Genomic DNA, 20,072 nt, shown 5'->3' on the forward strand with positions numbered 1-20,072 from the left:
TTGACCCCATCTGCCAGGGTTGACAAGTCCAAAAGAGTTGATGTAATATATGAGATGGGTTTATCACAACTTCATCTCCAAAACTACATTTGGGCCACATGACTTCCTAAGGTATGCCAAAACCACAAGACCCTTTTAAAATGGCTTGATATCAAATATGCTGAGCATTCATGGCATTCCTTCGCTCTTGGGAAAAAAAAAAAAATCTCTCTAAGAAGTAATAGTAGATCTTCAAAGATATATAGGTACTGCCCTCCACTGCCATCCAGGCGGCCAAGTCCCAAAGGAACACTGGAGGATTTTAACCCCACTTGCCAAAAAAACAGGTTTAAAGACTTAACTGTAGACATTGATTTCTAAACAATCTCCATCAGTGCATTAGAATTTAAAGTTTTCCAAGATACTGAAATGCAAAACCTTGCAGCGCGACCATCAATAGAGTGCACGACCCCAGCTCCCATACTGAAAACCTTCTACCCCAGCTACAAAAAAGAATATTTACTATTTCTTTACAAGATCTACTAACGCATATGTGTATTTAGCCTTTGAAATAACTGCAAGTACGAGCTGGGCAGGGACAAAGATCTCCAGTGTGGCCAGAACTTGTTATCAGATCAAAAGCCGGACTCCTGCAAAGTCATTACAGTACTTCCCACCCTTATTTCAGCAAAAAAAGCGTTCCCAGCATCATGTTGGTTTTAAGAGTATAATCAAATTGCAGAATCATACTCTATTTAGTGCCGGTCCCATTGAAGCACAGTTCCTGTTCGGTGGGAGGAGAGTCCCTTATAACAGGAAAAACAATTGTGCCAGGTTTAATCAAAAGTGAAAAGGATCTAGCGAATGTTCCCTTTGAGCCACATAACCCACCACTAATTTCAAGACGGGCTTTGAAACGAGGGTAATAAAAAACGTCCTTCAGAGTAACCGAGGAAGACTGAAGAGCAACTCCCGCCACAGCTAATGCCAACATCTGCAAGTCTGCGCCCTGCGACGGGGATGCTCTGTGCCTACCTGGAAAGCAATAAAAGAAGAGGTAGGGGAGGGAGGAGGCAATAAAATCCCACCGCAACACACCGAGGGAAATACAGCGTCTTGACTACAGGCTTATCGCTTTTACTGTTCTCTAGCATTTCTTTCTCCTCCTTGACCTCCCCTGTACAAATATATACAGAGCTGAGAAGCAGCCAACTCCTTCAAGACTAAAACAAGGGGGAAATCACTAAAACAAGGGGGAAATCACTCATCCTGAATAACACACGTCTGTACGACACGCGCTAAGGACAAGCTTGGCAAATCAGACGCTGCCTGAATAGCCTCTGATTATTGAAATACATTTATCAATTAGGGGATTTTGCATATTATCAAACTCTTTCATTAACGATGCTTTAGCTGATTAGTTAGAACGTCACCATAAATAGAGAGTTTTGACAGGCTGGAGGCAATTTATGACGTGGAAAATGTACTGACCTGCTCACATCAGGAAACCTGACTGGAAAATAAAGAACTTGGCACTTCGGTCTGATTATTTTTTCCAGATCCTTAGGTCTGTGGTCAGGAATCAGCTTCATAAATTTTCCAATGGATGTAAGAAACGATTCCATATTAAAAGCAGAGTTGAACACCACAACATCAGCAACCAAACTGTAAAAAGTGGTTAAGATTAATGAACATACTGCTGCCGCAAAAGAGAATTATTTTCCGTGCAGTAGAAACAGGATACGTAGTCTCATAAACAAAAGAAAGGTGTAAGTGGCATGCTAATTAAGAAAAGCCTTTTCACGTGAATTAGGAGCAGCATATATATCTTAATCAGAAATGTCTTGATTTCTGTCTACTCACTCCTTGAAATAGTTTTTCACTTTTTTGTAACTAAGTAATAAATTACTATTATTCATCTAAAGGAGCACATCCTATTCTATCTGTGGACTACTTCCTATTCATAAAAGGGTAAGAATAGTATTACTGTCATTATCTCTTAAAAGCATTAGAAACAGATAAGGTCCACTGTAAAATGACTTTTGTAGAAGTAAACTTAGAAGAAAATTAAATTTCCTTAGAAAAAATCCTTTATACCGAAAGACAACGTACCTTTGTTTAACATACATTCAACTGACCATCAGGTAGCATCAGGTAGCAGGAACAAGAGAAATGGAGTGGTGTTTTAACCTACGCATACATAATCCTGATTGAAAGTATATTGACCATATATATATAAAAAAACCACACAGCAAACAGTACAAAGAAGTTTGAAAAAAAATGGCACGTTAATGCAATGTTTTGTTCTTTACTGCCGTGTTTGAAAATCAACCGGATCAATAATTTTAAGATGCAGTTAAACGATAATGTAGGTATTACTTCTCCACTTAGAGTCAGCTTTAAAAAAATGAGAAGCTATCAAAAAACGTGAAATATCTGGAAGTTTATCCTGGAAGTGCTGACACAATCTTAGCTACACTGGCAAACACGCACCGCTAATGGAGGTAAGAAATGCTTTATGGCCGGTTGGTTTTCTCAATATGTTATATATTGTAATACAGACCTATGGGTCATAAGATACATTGAGGACACATGTTCATAAGTCACCAGGCTGGTGAAAAGTATATTTGAGGTGAGAGGCTGTCATTCATCCCCACTGTGTCTCAGTGCTGTCTGGTCAAGAAAGAGAACTGACACTGCTCACCAAAGCAGCAGGAGTCAGCAGGAAAAGCAAAGCAAAAAAAACCAAAAAAAACCAACCAACCCCCCCCAAAAAAACCCAAAAAAGAAAAAAGAAAATAAAAGAAAAACACCCCAAAAACCCCTCCAACATTAGTGAGAGAAATAATCCTTTCCAAGCAGACTGTGGGTGCTGAAATGCTTTCTGGAATCCCACCCTCTTCCCACTCTTCCCCACCTATGGTCTTTAACCCACTGGTCTCCTTGTTTTTGAACAAATGATCCAGTTATCTTTTCTGCACTGATTTACACATGACATGAGGCAGCGCAGGAGCCCGGCACGTTCCTTTGCTGCTCTCTGACATGTAGCAAAGGCTCCAACACCATCATCTCTGCTTCTGTTGTGCGTGAAGCCTAATCTGCCCACCTTTTTCCTGCAGGCTCTGCATATCACTGGCAAATTAGAAAGCTCCCATCACCATCACTGCCCGAGCAGCTAAAAGCAATCTCAGGCATCACTGAAAAGTGTGATTTTTATTATATGAACTCTCTAGAAGTTAGTGTATTAAATCAGGGAGGAAAAAAAGAAAAAAAATCCTTCCCTAATGATCCAAAGCACCAACCTCAAGATTCAAAGAGCTCTAATTTTAATCGTCTCCAAAACCTCCGTGCAAAGCTGGAAAGATAGATTTTTCCCTTTTCTAACAGGTCGGGAAGGTGGGGAGATGGCATGTCCTTGCAGATGACCACTACATAGTTACAGACGGTACAGAGGAGATGGCTCCTATCTGCTGTTAAAAATGGGGTTTCTGTGGAGCATCTATAGAGCCCATCTTTTTTTTTATTATTAAAAGAAGATGCTTTTATTCTCTTATAAAAATGCATATTTTGAGGATAAATAAAAATGCATATTTTGAGGATAAATATTTGTCAGCTTACAATAGATGCGTGAAAAATCACTGCCAGAATAAAGCAAAATATATATATATAAAAAAATTCCTTGCCCCAGTGCCAAAAAAACACATCTTTTTGTTCTAACATCTGAAAATGGCTGCTACTGTTTCCGAAAGATCTTTCACTATACTTCCTCATCTTTACTGCTCAGTAAGGGAAACGTGTTACAAATGCTGTTGCAGAAGCAGCTACAGAATGGCCAGAGTATACACAGATCGTTATTTGAGAAATTTTAGTATCAACCGGCTTACATTATAAAGAAGAAAAAGCTTAACTTGTACCTTAAAATGCTCCATCCCTTTTCCTAATAATTCTCCGACAAACAGACAGGTGAGAGAGATGATGGAAATGAATTTATTTCAGTTCAAAACCACTGAGTTTTGCTGTTTCACTTAGGTCTGTACAGTGCCTAACCACAAAGCTTTTCAGTGTTGCTGTTATTAACTTCTTTCATTAACTCAGATTCAAGAAATACATTTGTTTTTAGCAACAATAAAGGACCACAGCCTTTAAAACGTCTGGGTATTTTAGCACTGCACAATTTCTGAATACTAGATGAAAGAAATATAAGGATTTATCTGGTATGTTTACTGCCCTCTCTTCACAAGAAAAGTGCTGCAGTACATTTTAATTTCTGTTTATTTCCCTAAAACCCTTTATATAATTTCAGTTGGATGCCGTAAAAGCTATGGCCAAGCAAGAGCTGATTAGCTGCAGCTTTGTGAAGCATCTGTGAAACAAAGCATCTTGCTTACAGCCAACACACAGGTCAAAATCCCCACCGCTAATGGGGACACTGTGGTGGCCCAACAGAGCATTGGTGGACTTGACAGAATAAATTGAGATGAGTTTACAGAGCGGGTTTGCCACAGGACTTTTATCAACCTCTCTTCAGGACTCTGCTGGTACTTCTGTTTGCTACAGGGTCATCATTTATACAGAGGAGGACGATTCAGGCTTAGAACGCCACAAGGCTGTAGACAGAAGGACACCGTAAGTAATGTGAGGCGCTGCAAGAAACACCTACCATGAAAGAATCTGGTTGTATCCATACTGAAAATCCCTTTCCTGGCATTTCTGGACAGGATATGCCAATTGGTTCTCATGGAAGTAGAGGACCTTTTTCAATTTGCCAAGGTCAGGGCGGAGGGCAGTGAGTTCAGCCAGGTTAAGCACCGAGCTTGCAAAGAGGATCCTGGAAAACAAGGAGAGCAGTGTTTACTGTCTGTGAGCATGCTAGCAGGGGTCACCCCTTCCCCTTCTCCCCCCCCCACCCAAGAAAAACATAACCCCTATAGGGACACATCAATAGCTAAGCCTTAATACCATGTAGCAGCATTCAAAGTTTTGATCTCTTAAAAAGCAGCTGCTAAGAACCCAACTAGAAAAGCACCGAATCTCATTGGTCTTCCCAGCTCGGTTACAGAGAGATGCAAAATAAAAAAAAAAGCTGGATGGATTTTATTGAAAAAGGCAAGAAAAGCTGTATCTGAAGGACAAATGGAACAAAGATAAGGCTGACTAGGGAATACTTTGCTTGCCAGTTTCATTACACTTTACTTCTTTATGCAACCAACTACTGAAATTCAATATATGAGCAGGAATGGCACATGTTCGTGTTATGACATAAACCCTTTTGATTTATGCAGTGCACTTATCTAGTACAGTCTGTGGGGTTTTTTGTTGGGTTTGTTGGGGTTTTTTTTCCTGTTTGTTTGGGGTTTTTTACTCACCCTTTTTCTGTTTTATTTTCACATTTTTATTAGGTACCCTCTATAATGAAATGTTGTTTCTACCCTCGCACCCCGGCGTTGCCGTAGCACTCCTGCCTATTCCACAGTCCGCAACACTGCAAACATCCTTCAATTACATAAAGCAGGCAGGCACAAACAACACTAACAAGCTGCTTTCTTAGCCTCGTATAACTAACCAGGCTCTCAGAAAATGAATGTATTTAAATGTGTAATATGACATTGTGACCCTACTGTAACCGGTGGCAGATTTCCCTGCATTTCACCAAAAGCATGCAAGCATCTCCTGTCCCCTGGCTAGCACTGCTTTCAAGCAAACCGAATCCTGAACCTACAGAGAACTGCAGAGCTGTAGATAGTTGTGCTAAGACATTTCTTACCACAAGGGATTACAAAAATATTGAGATCAGGTATTTATTGCACATAAAACACTAAGCTGTAATAAATTACTTTTCAACATCGCATGTTTCCAACGTTTGGTTTTTTTTTGCTATTTTAGTTCAGATTCAGAATTGATTTATGCAGTGTTAAATTCTTTCGATATCTTTCCTATTTTTTCTATTTTTATTCCTATTCTTCCTCTTCATTATCCCATTTTATTCCCATTCTTCCTATTGTTACATGGATTTTGCGTTCAAGATTGCTGCCAACCCAACATCACTAATATGATAAACTTCTGAGTCTGGCTGTCAACCTTAAAACTCATGCACTTCTCCAAACATCCATAAATATACATATGTATATCATACTCCTACCTATGCTAACATACACCGTTTCTTAGATAATCTGTATCTACAGAACAAATGCTTCCTGGAGAACAGATTCTGTATCCATCTTCATCAACCCCAGTCAATGCTAATCTGAAAGGCTTACGAAAGAAAGAGATGAATGTTATTGCCTTGTTCATCAAATATTTGATTGTTCTAAAGGGACTGTCAAACAGAATGCCAATTAAGATACGAGCTCGGGTTTATTACAAGCCATACTAAGAGGGGAAAAAAAAAATAGTTTTACATAAGTCATCACTTATTTGTCACAAAGAGTAATAACCTCCGGACCTCGTAACGACCTGGGTGCCGCCACAGTGAAAGCAGAAAGCTTCCGATGGGCGATGCAACACCCCTGCTCGGAATGCTGCCAGCGTAGCACTAGCGTGGCAAAGAAAACATGAACAGGACAAAACCTATCCCAAATATTCCAAAACCCGAGATGAAATGGTTGCTTGGACAAATTTTGGCGATTTCTGGATTACATTATAGTTTATCCTTTCCTTCACTCATTTTTCAGAAAACCTCTTTCTGCCATGAGTTAGGAAGAAAACTGAACTGATGCAGGATAACATCTATGAACTTGGCTGCTTTTGAAGGGAGAGAGGAAAAAAAGAGATGGCACGTTGGGATTAAAAACAGGGGAAGCAGTGCAGAGCAAGGCACAAAAGCAGAAGTGGAAAGAGAAGGCGGGGGGGGGGCAAGGTTAACGTGATGACTGGAGAGAAAAGGGCAATGGGGAGCACGGCGAGAGATGAGAGCCAAGATTTAAGCTTGAACAAAACCATGTAGCTCAAGTATCTGAACTCGCTCAGATGAACGACAAAATAACTAGAAGAATATGAAAAAAAAGATGGTTATATCCACAGGACAGAAAAACTGTTTGAGCACCAGCTTCAGACAACTCTTAGGAATTCAACAGCATCATCAGAGAGCTCTAGAGGCTGGCAAGAAAGGCCAGCACCTTGGGAAGTTTGCAAGGCGTAGACCCAAATTTTCTCCCCTGTAAGCAGAAAACGATAAGACTCAACTAACAAGCAGGTTGCTTATCACTGCCCTGCTGATCAACAAACCAGCGTCGAGAGAAAACTGTTGTGATTACTAGCAAGTTCAGATTTTAGAGCCTGAAACGACACTGCTTACATTTCTTACAGCGAGAAAAGAGTAAAACTAAAGCCATTTAAGTGGTCATATTATTTAAAAACACCCTCCCCAATTCACTCGCATCACTTCACAGCGCTTCCAGAATTTAACCCAACAACTGAGATGCTCTTACACTTGTTTCTTTACTGGCATAAAAGCTGCTAACTACCAGCACTAACCAATTTCTCTGGCATTATAAGCTTAAATAACACCTGACAGCGAGTCTCTGTGAACATGCCCACAGAGCAGCCATGTACACGGCTGATGGACTCACGCAGGGCACTGGAGGATATGCTGGAGTGTATTTCCATTTAACACCTATAACAAGGGGAAGAAAGGGAAGTTTATTATAATGTAATGTGTGACATAAATATATGTCCGTTGTCATTCTGTGTGACATCAACTTTCATTTTACCTCGGGTTATTATTTAAGTAATAAATCCTAACAAGGTGAGCCTTATCGTCCTATGGAGTGTATCCGGGAGGTAGAGACACAAGGTGATGGCAAGAACGCTTGAGACATGATAATTCCTGACAGCTGCTGCTTGAGCACAAGTTAAATTGAACAGTTTATCTCAGCATAAAGATGTTATAAGGTTTTATGTTTAATTTAAAAAAATTAACATAAAACCCAGAGAAAGCAGAGTTAGGCAATCTTTCACAAACATGACATACTACAATCACTGTATAAGCTGGATTAGTACTTATTACCATGCTACTAGAGAATTAAGCTGTTTTTAGACCACCAAAGAGCTTTAAATTGCAACTTTTGTCTCTGTAAGAGAAACCTATATTTAAAACGTCTGCTAAATTCAAATTAACAGCTACATCATTAACTTACCACCTCACAAAACCCCCTAAATTTCAACTGTTATTATGGTATTCTTATCTAGACCTATCAACACTACAACGTAGAATATATACAGTCCTCTGCAAGAAACATACTGGGCGAATCCTCACAAAACCTGCGCTGAAGGTCACATTTCTAACATGACTGACCTAGCCCTCCTTCCCCAAAACATCCCCAAGTATTTTACTGTGTAATAAATTAAATTCTTCACTGGAGCAGGACCACCACCCACACCGTAGCCTCACTGCCTCGGAGGCTGGCCGAATTTCAGGGCCGCCACCATCCACGTAAGCCTCGGTCTTACACTAAGCTTGTCCTTAATCTGAATCACTGAATAGCCCTGACTTCCCAGGAACTACTCATGTGCTTAATTCATACCACTATTCCCAGGAAAGAAGCTGAGCATGCTTGCAGGTTCAGAACCGCAACGCGTCCAGAGAACGCTCTGACCTTTGCTACCGTCTTCCCCATTATTGTACACCTAAGGACTGAAAACCAATAAAATATAGAAGCCTTTGCTTTTTTTTTTTTTTTAATTACCAGCAGACAAAATGACTAATACAGGTTTCCATTCGTATCACGCAAATTATAAAAATGAAGGTGCTAAAGTATTTTTATTTTGCTTTATAAATCTTCTTTGTGTCACGTAACCGTGATTTACTCTTTTATGGCATCGCCCTAAATCTTTCAATTAAATTCCCATGCAACTTAACTAAAACCACATTTTGCCTTCCCCTTGGGAGACCACACAGGGCATATTTATGTATCTATGGCTATGGAGGCTGAACTCTCCAATTCACCAGGCTCACAACACAAAGCCAGTTTATAACAGTATCTGATTTGTCACGGAATATTCCCTCTGCCTGGCAGAAGCTCCGCTGGCACGAAGGACTGGCGGACACAGCCACCACTGCAGCACAGGTAAGGCAGCATTCCCTGGAAAAGGATTACTGTGGGTATGCTCCTGCAGCTGCAACAGGGACTCTCCTGTGCTGCCAACAAAATCCGAGGCCATAAATGTCTGCTGCAAAACAACTACATTCACAGTAAAATAAGTTTACGATTGAAGATCTGGCAGTCCAAGAAGAGGTATGAGCGCTCTTCATCTGCCATGTGCAGTTTTGCAATAAAACAGATTTAGATCTAGATATCAGTACAAATATGAGTTTTTTGGGGGAAATGAGTGCTAAAAAAAATAAAATACTGTTCATTAGGTGTCACTGACCGAACTGACATTCATTCATCTTTCAGGAGGGGAGCATGATGCTGGATGAAGTATTGCTGCACCAATCTAGAACTGAAACCTTGAGCACCTGGAGGTATCACATCCCACTGTACTTCTCACAAGGCAGTGACTGCTTTATTCTCACAGAGCTTCAAGTTGTACTGTATCTATAAATTTTTTCCTGAAATGTCAGTTGGGATGCCTAGTATCAGACAGCAGTGTTAAAGTCAGATTTTCACGCCAAGTAGGGTTTTGTTTTGGGCATGGCCACCGGAGACCACACAGGCACTACAACCCAACAAATCACCATCAATAACCGTAAAATGTAGTCACGCCACTGTGGATGGCTGCGTCTCCTCTAGCTGATCAGAAACCAACCAAAGTTTTATAGCAATTGACACAAGTAGTTGGGGGAACCATCTGCAGGGAGATCAGGGGCAGCTCATCCTTTTAGCGAGGGCAAGCACAGCTGGGTAAGAAGTACCGGACACTGCTCCTCTATGTTGCCTCCTTAAAGGCCAAGGAGAAGACAAGAGGGGTCATCCCCATGAACACATCCACCTCGAGAAACAAGGGCTTCAGAGATGGTGGTGTCTTCAAGCTCCTCAAGATCAAACCTGAGGGCTTCGGTTCCTCCGTCATAAAGAATCCAGAAATTCAGACGAGTCCACAGGTTTGGCTTGAAGTTATTTTTCAACTGCAAAGTGTATATCAAACAGCATTATTAATGCCTGGAATGTTAAACAGACCGGTTATTTTTGTTTATTATTACACATTTTTGTATTATCAACTTGCAGAAGTTGCGTTTTCATCAATAGACCAAGAGTACACAAATTGCAGATATAAATGCTTTTCCATTTCCCACTAACAATAGACGACTCTGAATTTCTGAACAATAAATACTAATAAGTGATAACGTATGACAGTATACAGTATAATAAATAATAAATTAATGATAATTTTTTGACATGGAATGTACAAATGTCAAAAACTTATAGATATATGTCATGAATTAAGGTTTTTCTAGATAGAGCATTATTTGAAGTGTTTACAGAAATAATTCAGTCATACTATTTTAACACTCTTTATTTTTCAGAACAAATCACAAGGGCTGTCATGCCTTTCATCTTAATTAGGCCATGTGTTTGTCTTATTTATTTCTATGTACTTTCATAAACGTTTACAAATATTAATTGTAAAGAAAGATATTTTTTCCTCCTGCTGTAATTACTATACGTACGTATAGTACACAGTGATAAATATTCATGGCTGATAACAGTGAGTAGTTCTGGATCTGGGGTTTGCCTTGTATGCTAAAATACAGTAGAAATGAATAGCTTGTTTTGAACTCATACTGCCAATCCATTTTTTGATATTTTCATTTAAAAATACATCTTCCCTCATTTTACAGTATGCTATTTTGGATTACAGTTCCAATTTTTGGTCCTACTGTGAAAGACCTTAGTCATGCTTTCCAAAAGAATTTACTGCCCAGAACTCAAATGCATTTTCTCCTTCTCCATATATACCATACCCCCCAAAAAAACCCCACCCCCCTGCATGCACATCTGCTGTTTGACACAGCTGGAGCAGAAGGGGGCTGTGTTTCCAGCCCAGCTATTGCATGGCCCACCCTTTCCTGTGTCTCCTCATGCCATCCAGATTTCCAGACCCCATAACGGGGGGGCAGAATTTTTGAGAACCTCCTGTCTCAACCTGCTGACTCCACCAGTGTTATCCAGCAAAAGTAGAACAGGGCTGAATCTCAATAACAGCAAACCTCCCGCATTTAAAAAATTCAAGAGGTTACATAAATGTGTTGTTTAATTTGTAAATTATTGGGGTTCGCTCTCAATTGTCCTAGCCCTCTGAATCTTTATTACAACCAGCTGATCAGAATATTTATGTACAATCAAAACTCAGAATCCAAATTTGTGGTGAGATCCTCAGCCAACATAAGCAGTTTAGAACTAGCCTTACACACTTACCTCTATTTTGTATGACCTTTAACTCAGAAAGATACCAAAAAGGATGTGAAAACAGTTAATTAAAACAACTTTTCTATTTCGCTTCAAGAAGTAAGCTTGAAAAAGAGCCTTTCACAAATAAAACTCTTGACTTTTGAGAGGGGTGTACTTTATTTGGATTGCTTTGGTTTTCAGGCAACAACACTGAAGCGTCTTGAATTTTATGAAGTGTGTGGTACTGGTTTTTTTCCCTGATTTGTAATTAAATTTGGCTTCAATTAATTACTGACAGACGCACATTTTTACTTTAGTGGCCAGATTGTTCACCATGGGCTACATCGTCCTCTGTTTCCACGAAGGGAGAGGTCAAGACCAAGCAGCTATAGCTCTGTTGATTGGGGGAAGAAGAAAGCCACGAATCTGTATGATCCTCATCCTCCTCACTCACCTTTTGTCAGCATTAAATAATGAAGCAAAAGCACCTTATCAGAGCAGAACAAAAGCAAATCAGAATATCCCACTAGTGAAAAGTAGCCATTGCTGGAAGGTTTATGTAAGATGTATGGACTAACACTGCTCAAATTTATACTGCAATGGAGCAAGAAAACAGAAGCAAGAAAAAGAAAAGGACGTAGTGTCTGAAGGCAACAAATTCACCACAGGTAAATATGCAGGACATAGTGATGGATGGTGAAAAGACTTTTTCAAAGAAAAAGGCTTGCAAAACTGATGTGCTACTCAATTAGGTAACATTTAAATAGCAGTATTTATTGTTTTAAAGTCTGCAGATTCCTTTCATTGGGTATCTTATCTGTCCAAGTCTGGAGAAAACTCAAACATGTCAAATGACTGGCATGAAAAATGCAACATGCCCAAGAGGTTGCAGCAACACAAAGTCCTAAGACTACACATAACAACACTACGATTCAATAGCAAATCTGAACAACAAACTTTGAGAACCATTACTTCATGTCATCCAGTGCCAGCCTGGATCCAGGATGACACAGCAGAGACAGCCTGCATCATGGACATACGGACCTCCCTGCAGGCGAGACTGATGTATCCCACCGAAGGGGAATCAACGTCAGTGCAGCACAGACCCACCAAAATAAAAAGAGTTTCCCTTTAGAAGGATTTCTATGAATAGATGCTCAAATGAAAGAATGACAAGGTAAAACAATGGCTGGTTTTCCTCAATTTTAAAAAGTTTTGCTGACCTCAAATTTCTCCCAGTTTTCAGGTTTTCACATTGTAAATCTAAAACAACAGAAGCCCCACTCACCTTGCAGAAAAACAGAGAAGATAAGCAGGGTCCTAGCAGACTGGTTAGGTTTTACATTTCAAGTCCCACAAAAATCCTGCTCTCCAAAGTATTTCATACTGTCTTTGTTGCTTTAAGCGCCTTGCTATCTAAATGCTTTTTGTTTTTAAAAATGTGAAGACTATGGCTAAAAGGAACTTACGTTTTCTTAGCAAATGGATTTCACATTTTTCTAATAATGCATGGCTTTGATTTCATCTCACACAATCTATAAACATCGTCCTTTACAAAAATATTTTTATGGAAGCTCTTTGCTAATTTTCCCCAAAAAACTCCCAGTCCAGAGGATCAAACCAAGGCATAACTACTGCCTAAGAACGGGGACCTCAGGAAAAGCAGGATTCTTCCCAGAAAACTAATACAGTCCTCGAAAAAACTCAGACTGTCATAAAACCTGAGCAGCTGGCAACTCTGTCACCATGAAGTATCCATATGGAAGACCGAGATGTGTCAAACTACCCAAAACGAGTTTGGATAGTGCAGAAGATGGAATAAATAATTCAGTATCTTCAACACTTTCAACAGCAGGTAGTAGATATGCTACCTGCTTCTACAACGTGCCAAAATGTAACATGCGAGTGAGAGCGAACGAGAGAATGTGAGTATCTCCAACCTGTTTTCATGAGGATATTTTGCTCGAGGAACTTCTCTTTTTAGAGGCATATGATCCATATCAGATGTTTGTCAGGAGCAGGCAGCACTACAGAACATTAGGAATAACTTAGTGATTTTAATAGATATTCGCAAAGTGCATAGTCCTTCATACAACACACACACACATATATATATAAAAATAAAAATGTATCTTAATCAAATATTAGGAAAGTGCAAATATTTATTTCTCCCAACTGCCCGTCACACCTCTATAATATTTGGTGCTGTGGCATACAGCAACTTGCCTGCCTTAATATGAACCTAGCAAACTGCTCGCTGCAGTCAGTGAACTGGCAATCAGAACTACTATTTAAATGTTTCTGCTCTGCGTTCACGCAATAGTTCTGCTATAAAACCCCACTGCGCTGTGTCAGTCTTCTTCCTTCCCTTCCTGTAGGAAACACTCACACGGTGGTGCATAAACATACATCATTTATACTTACAGAAGACAAAATGACAATTCTGTTTCCTGAGAAATTAAAACAAGGCTATTTAATGCTCAAGAGCCTCCAGACCTGTATTTGGAGGACCAAAGCCCAAATCACGTGGAGATATTTATCAGCAGCACTTCACCAAAAACGCAGAGGCAGCAGAGAGCGCAGTACTCAAAGGCTTATCAATAAGGAAAATGTCAGTCTTTGCCTGTTACACATCATTCCCAGCCGCTACACTTTCTGATCAGAACTTTTTTTAACTTGGCCAAGCCCATACTCGCTACCAGATTTGAACGGTTACACCAAAAGGGCTGAAGGATTGACTGGAGTGAGATTTCAAAGAAATGAGACGCTCTCCTAAATTCAAAAGCTGCCAAACATATTTCATCAGACTTTCAAAAAATAATTGTTTTGTCTGTTCTGAATTAAGCTTTAAGTGCTTTAAGAGAGGTTTCCCTACAAACATGGCTGAAGATCACAAAGGAGAGCACTTGGATTGAATGTAACCCTTCAGTCATATATTTATTAAATAAAACTTGCATCATGCCTGGCATATACCATAAGCTGTTTTAATTCCATTTACATAGCAAGATTTTAAGTGCAACCTGTATCGATGTCCCATCATTTTATTTCACCTGTTATCGTAACAGGTTTTTATTTATAATGCCACCAGCGAAAGAAAAGGAATATGAGGGTCACAGCTTTGCAGCTTGAGCAAGGCAGTCCGGAGCTCCTGCCACGGGACACGAGGGACCAATGCAACAAGAGGCATACAGGAGGGAGCTCAAAGAAAGAGAGACTATCCTAAACCTGGGAGAGAATTTGACAGTTCTGAAGCTTTTTGCCCATTTTTGTTCTCCAGCTCCTGGCTGAGAGTTTGTCAGGGTTAACAACTACACTAGTCATTTACAGTCACATTTGGGCAACTTTTACAACATGGATCCGTTCCCTGAGTAAGCCAAACAAACCCCAACACTGCAAAATGTTGAGATTTTCCCCAGCTGGAAAAATCCAATAATAAAATAATATATAATAACGCTTTTAGGCTTCCAGATATTTTACAAATTCTGTTTTCCCAACACATCTCATACACAACTACTACATCCTGAAACTTCTAAATTCCCTTTATCGTGAAATAAAGCATCCAGCGCTAAATACCCATTACTCCCCAGGCAGGTGCAAGAGAAATACGTGCCTCTCAGGTTGAAGTCATATGTAACAAAGTCAGAAGAATACACTAGATTCTTTCTAATCTTTAAGATTAGGAAACTGAGGCCAAAGTTTGCTTATCGAGGGCCACAAAGAGAATGAGGACCACAGTGCGAACTCAGGAGCCCAAGCCAGACTTGAAGATAAGCAAGTGTCACGGTTCAGTGATTTAATCAACTTGTACATGATCACGCCACTGTTATATCTTAGGGACCCTGCTCACCACAGTATCTGACAGATGTCTCAAAATAAAATGTTATCTTCGTGAGACTGTACATAGCAATTGCAGATATATTTTCAGGCACAGATAGGACATGTATATGCACATATGTTCACATGCCTGCACACACAGATATACGACACACATACATAACACGCATCTATCCTATACCCACATATTTTCTGCACTTCTGTCAAATTCCACCATAAAAACGTGAAGCATTCTGAATTAAGCTATTTAAACTGTGGCCAGGAAAATTGTTGACAACAGCTTATTTGTTACTGGGAAAAGATTGTGCATCTCTGCATCACAGAAAGCTAAAAATCTGTTCAAGGTGGCTGGCCAACAAGCTTTCCTATCTGCAGAAACGGAGCTTAGTGAAAGAGTTTTGGTCAAGGTCTCCAAATAACACCATTTTTCCAGCAGTGCCTTTCGACTGCACGTAAAACCTTCCAGGGGCTCCTGCAAAGGAAACCTTATTCAAGCCATTTGTCAAGATGACCGGAGATGTTCTTTCGAAAGTATTTCCAAAAAGGTTTTGAAGCACTGGTAGCTGTACAGTCATATGGGATTAATTTTCTGTATATATCTCTATATATTGCTGGAAGAAACAAATTAACTTTAACATTCAAAAATCTTTATACAGCCCTGTGCTCTTAGGTACAAATATTTAAGTAATCTTTACTTCCTGTCAAACACTGAAATGGATATTAAATTACATTAAATTATATTAGATAGAAGTAGTAAAATTTCTTTTCTGCTGTCTCTGTTAGCCCCTGCACCTTGCTATTTCTTGCACTGTGTAGAAAAGATGAATTAATATTATCTGTGATTTAAATTCCTGCTTCCACTAAAACATTAGGCGTGTGCTGGATGTATACACGCATGACCAGAAGCCTGTGCCAGAAGCTCCTGGATGTCCCCCGTAAGGGATGGCTCCACAAACTGGCTCAGGAAAACTATTTATTTACTATGTTCCTTTTCCCCGGCATCTTGCGATGATTTCAGGATGCCATCCTTTCACTCACCTTTATTTCTTTGCTTAAAAAGAAATGAATAAACAAACAAACCATAGAGAAGGAATTTAACCATTCCAGCCCCAGCTGAACCCCAACCCCCCCCACGAAGCCCCCTGAGCACCAGCTGTGTGCGGGAGCTGCCCTAACCTGCAAGCACACTGCGAGGGTGAAATGCTCCTCTTGACTTCAAATACAAAATTAAAGAATATAGTTAGTGCTTAAAAGAAAGGGGAAGGGGGAGAAAAAAAAAAAAAAAACCACAAATGAACAACAAGACGGGAAATCTCCCTCTCTCCTTCTGATGCAGAGCCTGTGGACTGATTTGATAGGAAAGAAACAATCTGGTAGATAAAGTATAAAAAAATAATTTCTTCCTTCTGTCTTGCTCCTCTGTATTATCAGAAAAGACAAAATCAAGGAGGAGCAAGGCACTAGTGACAAAATATCAAGCCAAAAATCACATCCATCAGGGTGATACAGTGCAGCACGCTGACCGGTCCCACCGAAGACCTCCTTAGGGCTACTGTTTCAAGTAAAAATTAAACAAGATGACACAGAAACAGCTCAAGATTGACATTTTCCAGCTTTGTGTCATGTTACATTATCTGAATGAATCTCAACTTTTAAAAACATTCAAACACCAAAGAGAAGTGAACGAGGGCTGTAAAAAAGAAAACAAAAAAACCTCCACCACTCATAAGAAGTAAGACTCCTGCTAGAAGCAGAACAGCCACCCATGTTGAGTATTACCAAAGTTAAGAATAAGTCGCAATGTCTTCAAGGGTATACGATTCACTCTCTTTTTATTGCAAAATTAATATGAAAAGTGCTCTAATATTCTATTGGCAATTTTTATTGACTTTACTCAGGTTGTACCTAACGGGTCTTTGCACACCCATCCCACAGGATCTGCTGGATGAAGCCCAGGGCTCCCACCACATCTGCTCCCCCAACCACACCACCTTCGAGGTTCAGAGTTGCACCAGGTAGTGAGGGCTCAGCTTTACTGCAAAGTTACAGCCCCAAAACTACAGAAAGACCTCTTCAGAAGTACGGGAAAAAAATAAACAAGGTTTTTTCCTAAGTTACCAGAGAAATTTGAAGCAGCAAGCACTCAACTTTCCTCTCCTCTCCACTCAACAGCACTTACAGAAAGCCTGTTCTTAACCCTTCCGTACAGGCAAAATTCCGTTTTATCTTCCATTTATTTTCATATTTATCTGAAAGGCAGAGAAGAGTTGGGCTTTTACAGACAACACACACGTACGGGCCTTTTTTTGCAGCGCAAGAGCCTGTGATCCACTTTCATCAACATGAACACACACCTGAATTTCTACAAAAACAGCCATTTCGCCCTTCTGATTTAAGTATGGCATATATTTAATGTAATGTTCATCTATACATGTCCTCACTGTTTAAGAACTCTGCGCAGGTGTTATTAATAAAATAAATTTATTTTTAAAAAGGATGCTATTCTATAAGCTTTGAAGCTCACACATAGTCTAACTTAACCCAGCTTGGGCTCATCTGGTCTTTAAATGACTTCTTTCATGTGGTCAGCCCACGAGCCATACGTACTGCTGCTCAATCACGCCACTGTACATCGTCAGCGTGAGGATGATTTGCATGATTTGCATTTCCTGTACCGCGTGAGCTTCAATGAGCTCTAAGCACCACGTACAAAAGAAACCACTGCCAAGTAATGCAAAGATTTTAGTTAAACCAGATGAGACTATTTTAGTCAGGCTGCCAATACTGGGGGAAAAAAAAAAAAAGTCTCAGGGATATCCTGTTAAATAAGGATTTATTTGGAGGGAATCTGATCCTTAGATTCATACCCTTACTTTTAAAATATAAAAGTTGCATGAATACCTTAATAAACATGGCCTAGCAGAAAATAATTCAGCAAGAACATTTTTTCCCCCCCAGTGTTCCTTAGATTTTGGCACCATGCTATGTCAGTAATTTATTTATTTAATAGTATGTAAATGGGCTCTGATTACATTACTTTTCCTACTGTATAAAACTAAATCTAATTAAACCAAATTCACTGATTGTTGGTTAAAACTTCTCCCTATGAAAAATCTTTTATCACAAATGATCAATAAAAGTTGTTGGACAAATAACTGTGATAGAAACAGCATTACAGTGGGCTTCAATGAATAAGTACTAAAGTAAAAAAAAAAAAAAAAAAAAAAAAAAAAAGTACCAGAGCCTCGCTGTCATGAAAAACAGAGACAGATGGGGAGCCAGACCTATATGATGCTACAAATAGATGAATATCTTGCAAGGATTTCAACAAATGTTATAAGACCTAGTCAAAATTTGAAAAACTACAGATTTGCTTGTGCTGCTGTACTGAAGTTCACCTGAAATCTAATCCGTAATATAATCATAATATATATTATCAGTTTCAAAAATAACAATGCATATACAGGGCATCCTTAAACCTTTATAACACCTTTTCTAGATAATGTCACAGTTAATAATGTCATTTAGTACAAACCCTGTGTTAATAAAACAAAAAAGATGAAGAAAATTTGCTTTCCTAGCTACTTTGGAGATGAGGTGTATCCTGTTCCCAGCTTAAAAACAAAAGGTATGCACATAAACTTTGTGAGAAATACTGTATTTTATAGTAAGTCTCTCTTTAAAATGGCAGACAAGTTCAGAGACTGGAAAGATTAATAAATAATAACACACTGATACAGTGAACTGCATGTGATGAGCTACAGGGCGTACATCACGTATGCCTGATAGCAACCCAAGACAGTCTGTTCGAGCACTCAAGGAATCTGCATATAATCACGCTTAATAAAAACCACAGAAAACTCCCATTGCTGTTGCTTCCATAGGACGATTGGGTTTAGAAAATTAAGTGGCGCCTTCATTTTTTCGGCATCATTCAAACGTAACCAAAGAGAAGTGGAAGAAACTGTAACCGAAGGGTTAAATTCTGCCTTGAATACAAACGTTCCACTTCCTCCATTGTTGTCTGCAAATATACAGTCAAGAAGCAACATTTAATCACAACACATACTTTCTATATTGTGACTGTAAGATTTAGCAATCGAAATGGCTACCACAATAAAAATGCATTCTGTCACTTTTCCACTTAGAGATCCCCTGTATAATGCTCTTATTTAAAGGTCAGCTAATTTTATTATGCAAAGTAACTAATAACCTTTATTAATTCTTAGGCTCGCAGTTTTCTAGCACATCAACCATATAAATAATAGACTGAAGGAAGATACAATACAAACCAAGCTCTTGAATACAGTCTCTACCTTATTGGCAAAAATCTGTGTTTGCAATAGACAAAAGAGGGCATTAGATATTTAATATGTGTTTTTTGCTCTGGAAATTATGAAAGCATGTATAGACGGAGCTTTTTAAAAAGCCAGGCTGCCAGTCCTCCCCCATGCTCCCAGACGCTGAGACCAGTGAACGAGGTGCTAAGTCCTCTAATATCCAAGCACAACCAATACTCCTGAATGTTATACAGCACTTTTTTTTTTTTTAAAGTCATTTCCTAAATTTGCAGGACATCCACAATATTGGAGCAGATAACTATAAATTTTGCTCACAAACTTTTCTGCCGTCATTAATATAATGGCTGAACAACATGAAAATATCAGAGTGAAAAATACAAGTATTTCTATTTTAGCCTCATGACACGTCTTGTACAGTAAGTATTATTAATGTTGCACACTATATAAAAATGATACAACAGTATCCACTGTTTTATTAAGCATTTTTGTTTAAGTAGATCAGAATGCAGCATTATTCATGTTCAGCCTTTCCGAGCACACTGCATTGGGTGAGATTCTTCCTAAGAAGCATTGCTACGCTTGAACCTAAAGATAGATAGCTATTTTTAGGTATTTAATCACATGAGGA

At 39.3% G+C, this 20,072-nt stretch overlaps 1 protein-coding gene across 20 annotated transcripts in view; it reads right to left on the reverse strand.

Moving 5' to 3' along the window:
• GTDC1 (glycosyltransferase like domain containing 1) overlaps positions 1 to 20,072 on the reverse strand; it is a 186,004-nt gene that overhangs the window by 87,478 nt on the left and 78,454 nt on the right. For 12 of the 20 annotated variants that reach the window (XR_008823701.1, XR_008823702.1, XM_056350353.1 and 9 more), the window contains 2 exons: positions 4,640 to 4,807; positions 1,471 to 1,644 (listed from right to left, as the gene is read on the reverse strand). The exons of 1 other annotated variant lie outside the window; for it this stretch is intronic. Coding sequence is in view for 16 of the 19 variants with exons in the window: in XM_056350353.1 (XP_056206328.1) it covers positions 1,471 to 1,644; positions 4,640 to 4,807 (342 nt within the window). In the remaining 3 variants the exon portion in view is untranslated. Of the gene's footprint in view, positions 1 to 1,470; positions 1,645 to 4,639; positions 4,808 to 6,118; positions 6,504 to 9,832; positions 9,854 to 9,909; positions 10,046 to 13,249; positions 13,337 to 20,072 lie in introns of those variants that run through there. 7 more of the 20 variants (XM_056350356.1, XM_056350352.1, XM_056350357.1 and 4 more) reach the window with 7 other exon arrangements.

The sequence above is a fragment of the Falco biarmicus genome, chromosome 8 (genome assembly GCF_023638135.1).
Source record: "Falco biarmicus isolate bFalBia1 chromosome 8, bFalBia1.pri, whole genome shotgun sequence".
In the NCBI taxonomy this organism is placed as follows: Eukaryota; Metazoa; Chordata; class Aves; order Falconiformes; family Falconidae; genus Falco; species Falco biarmicus.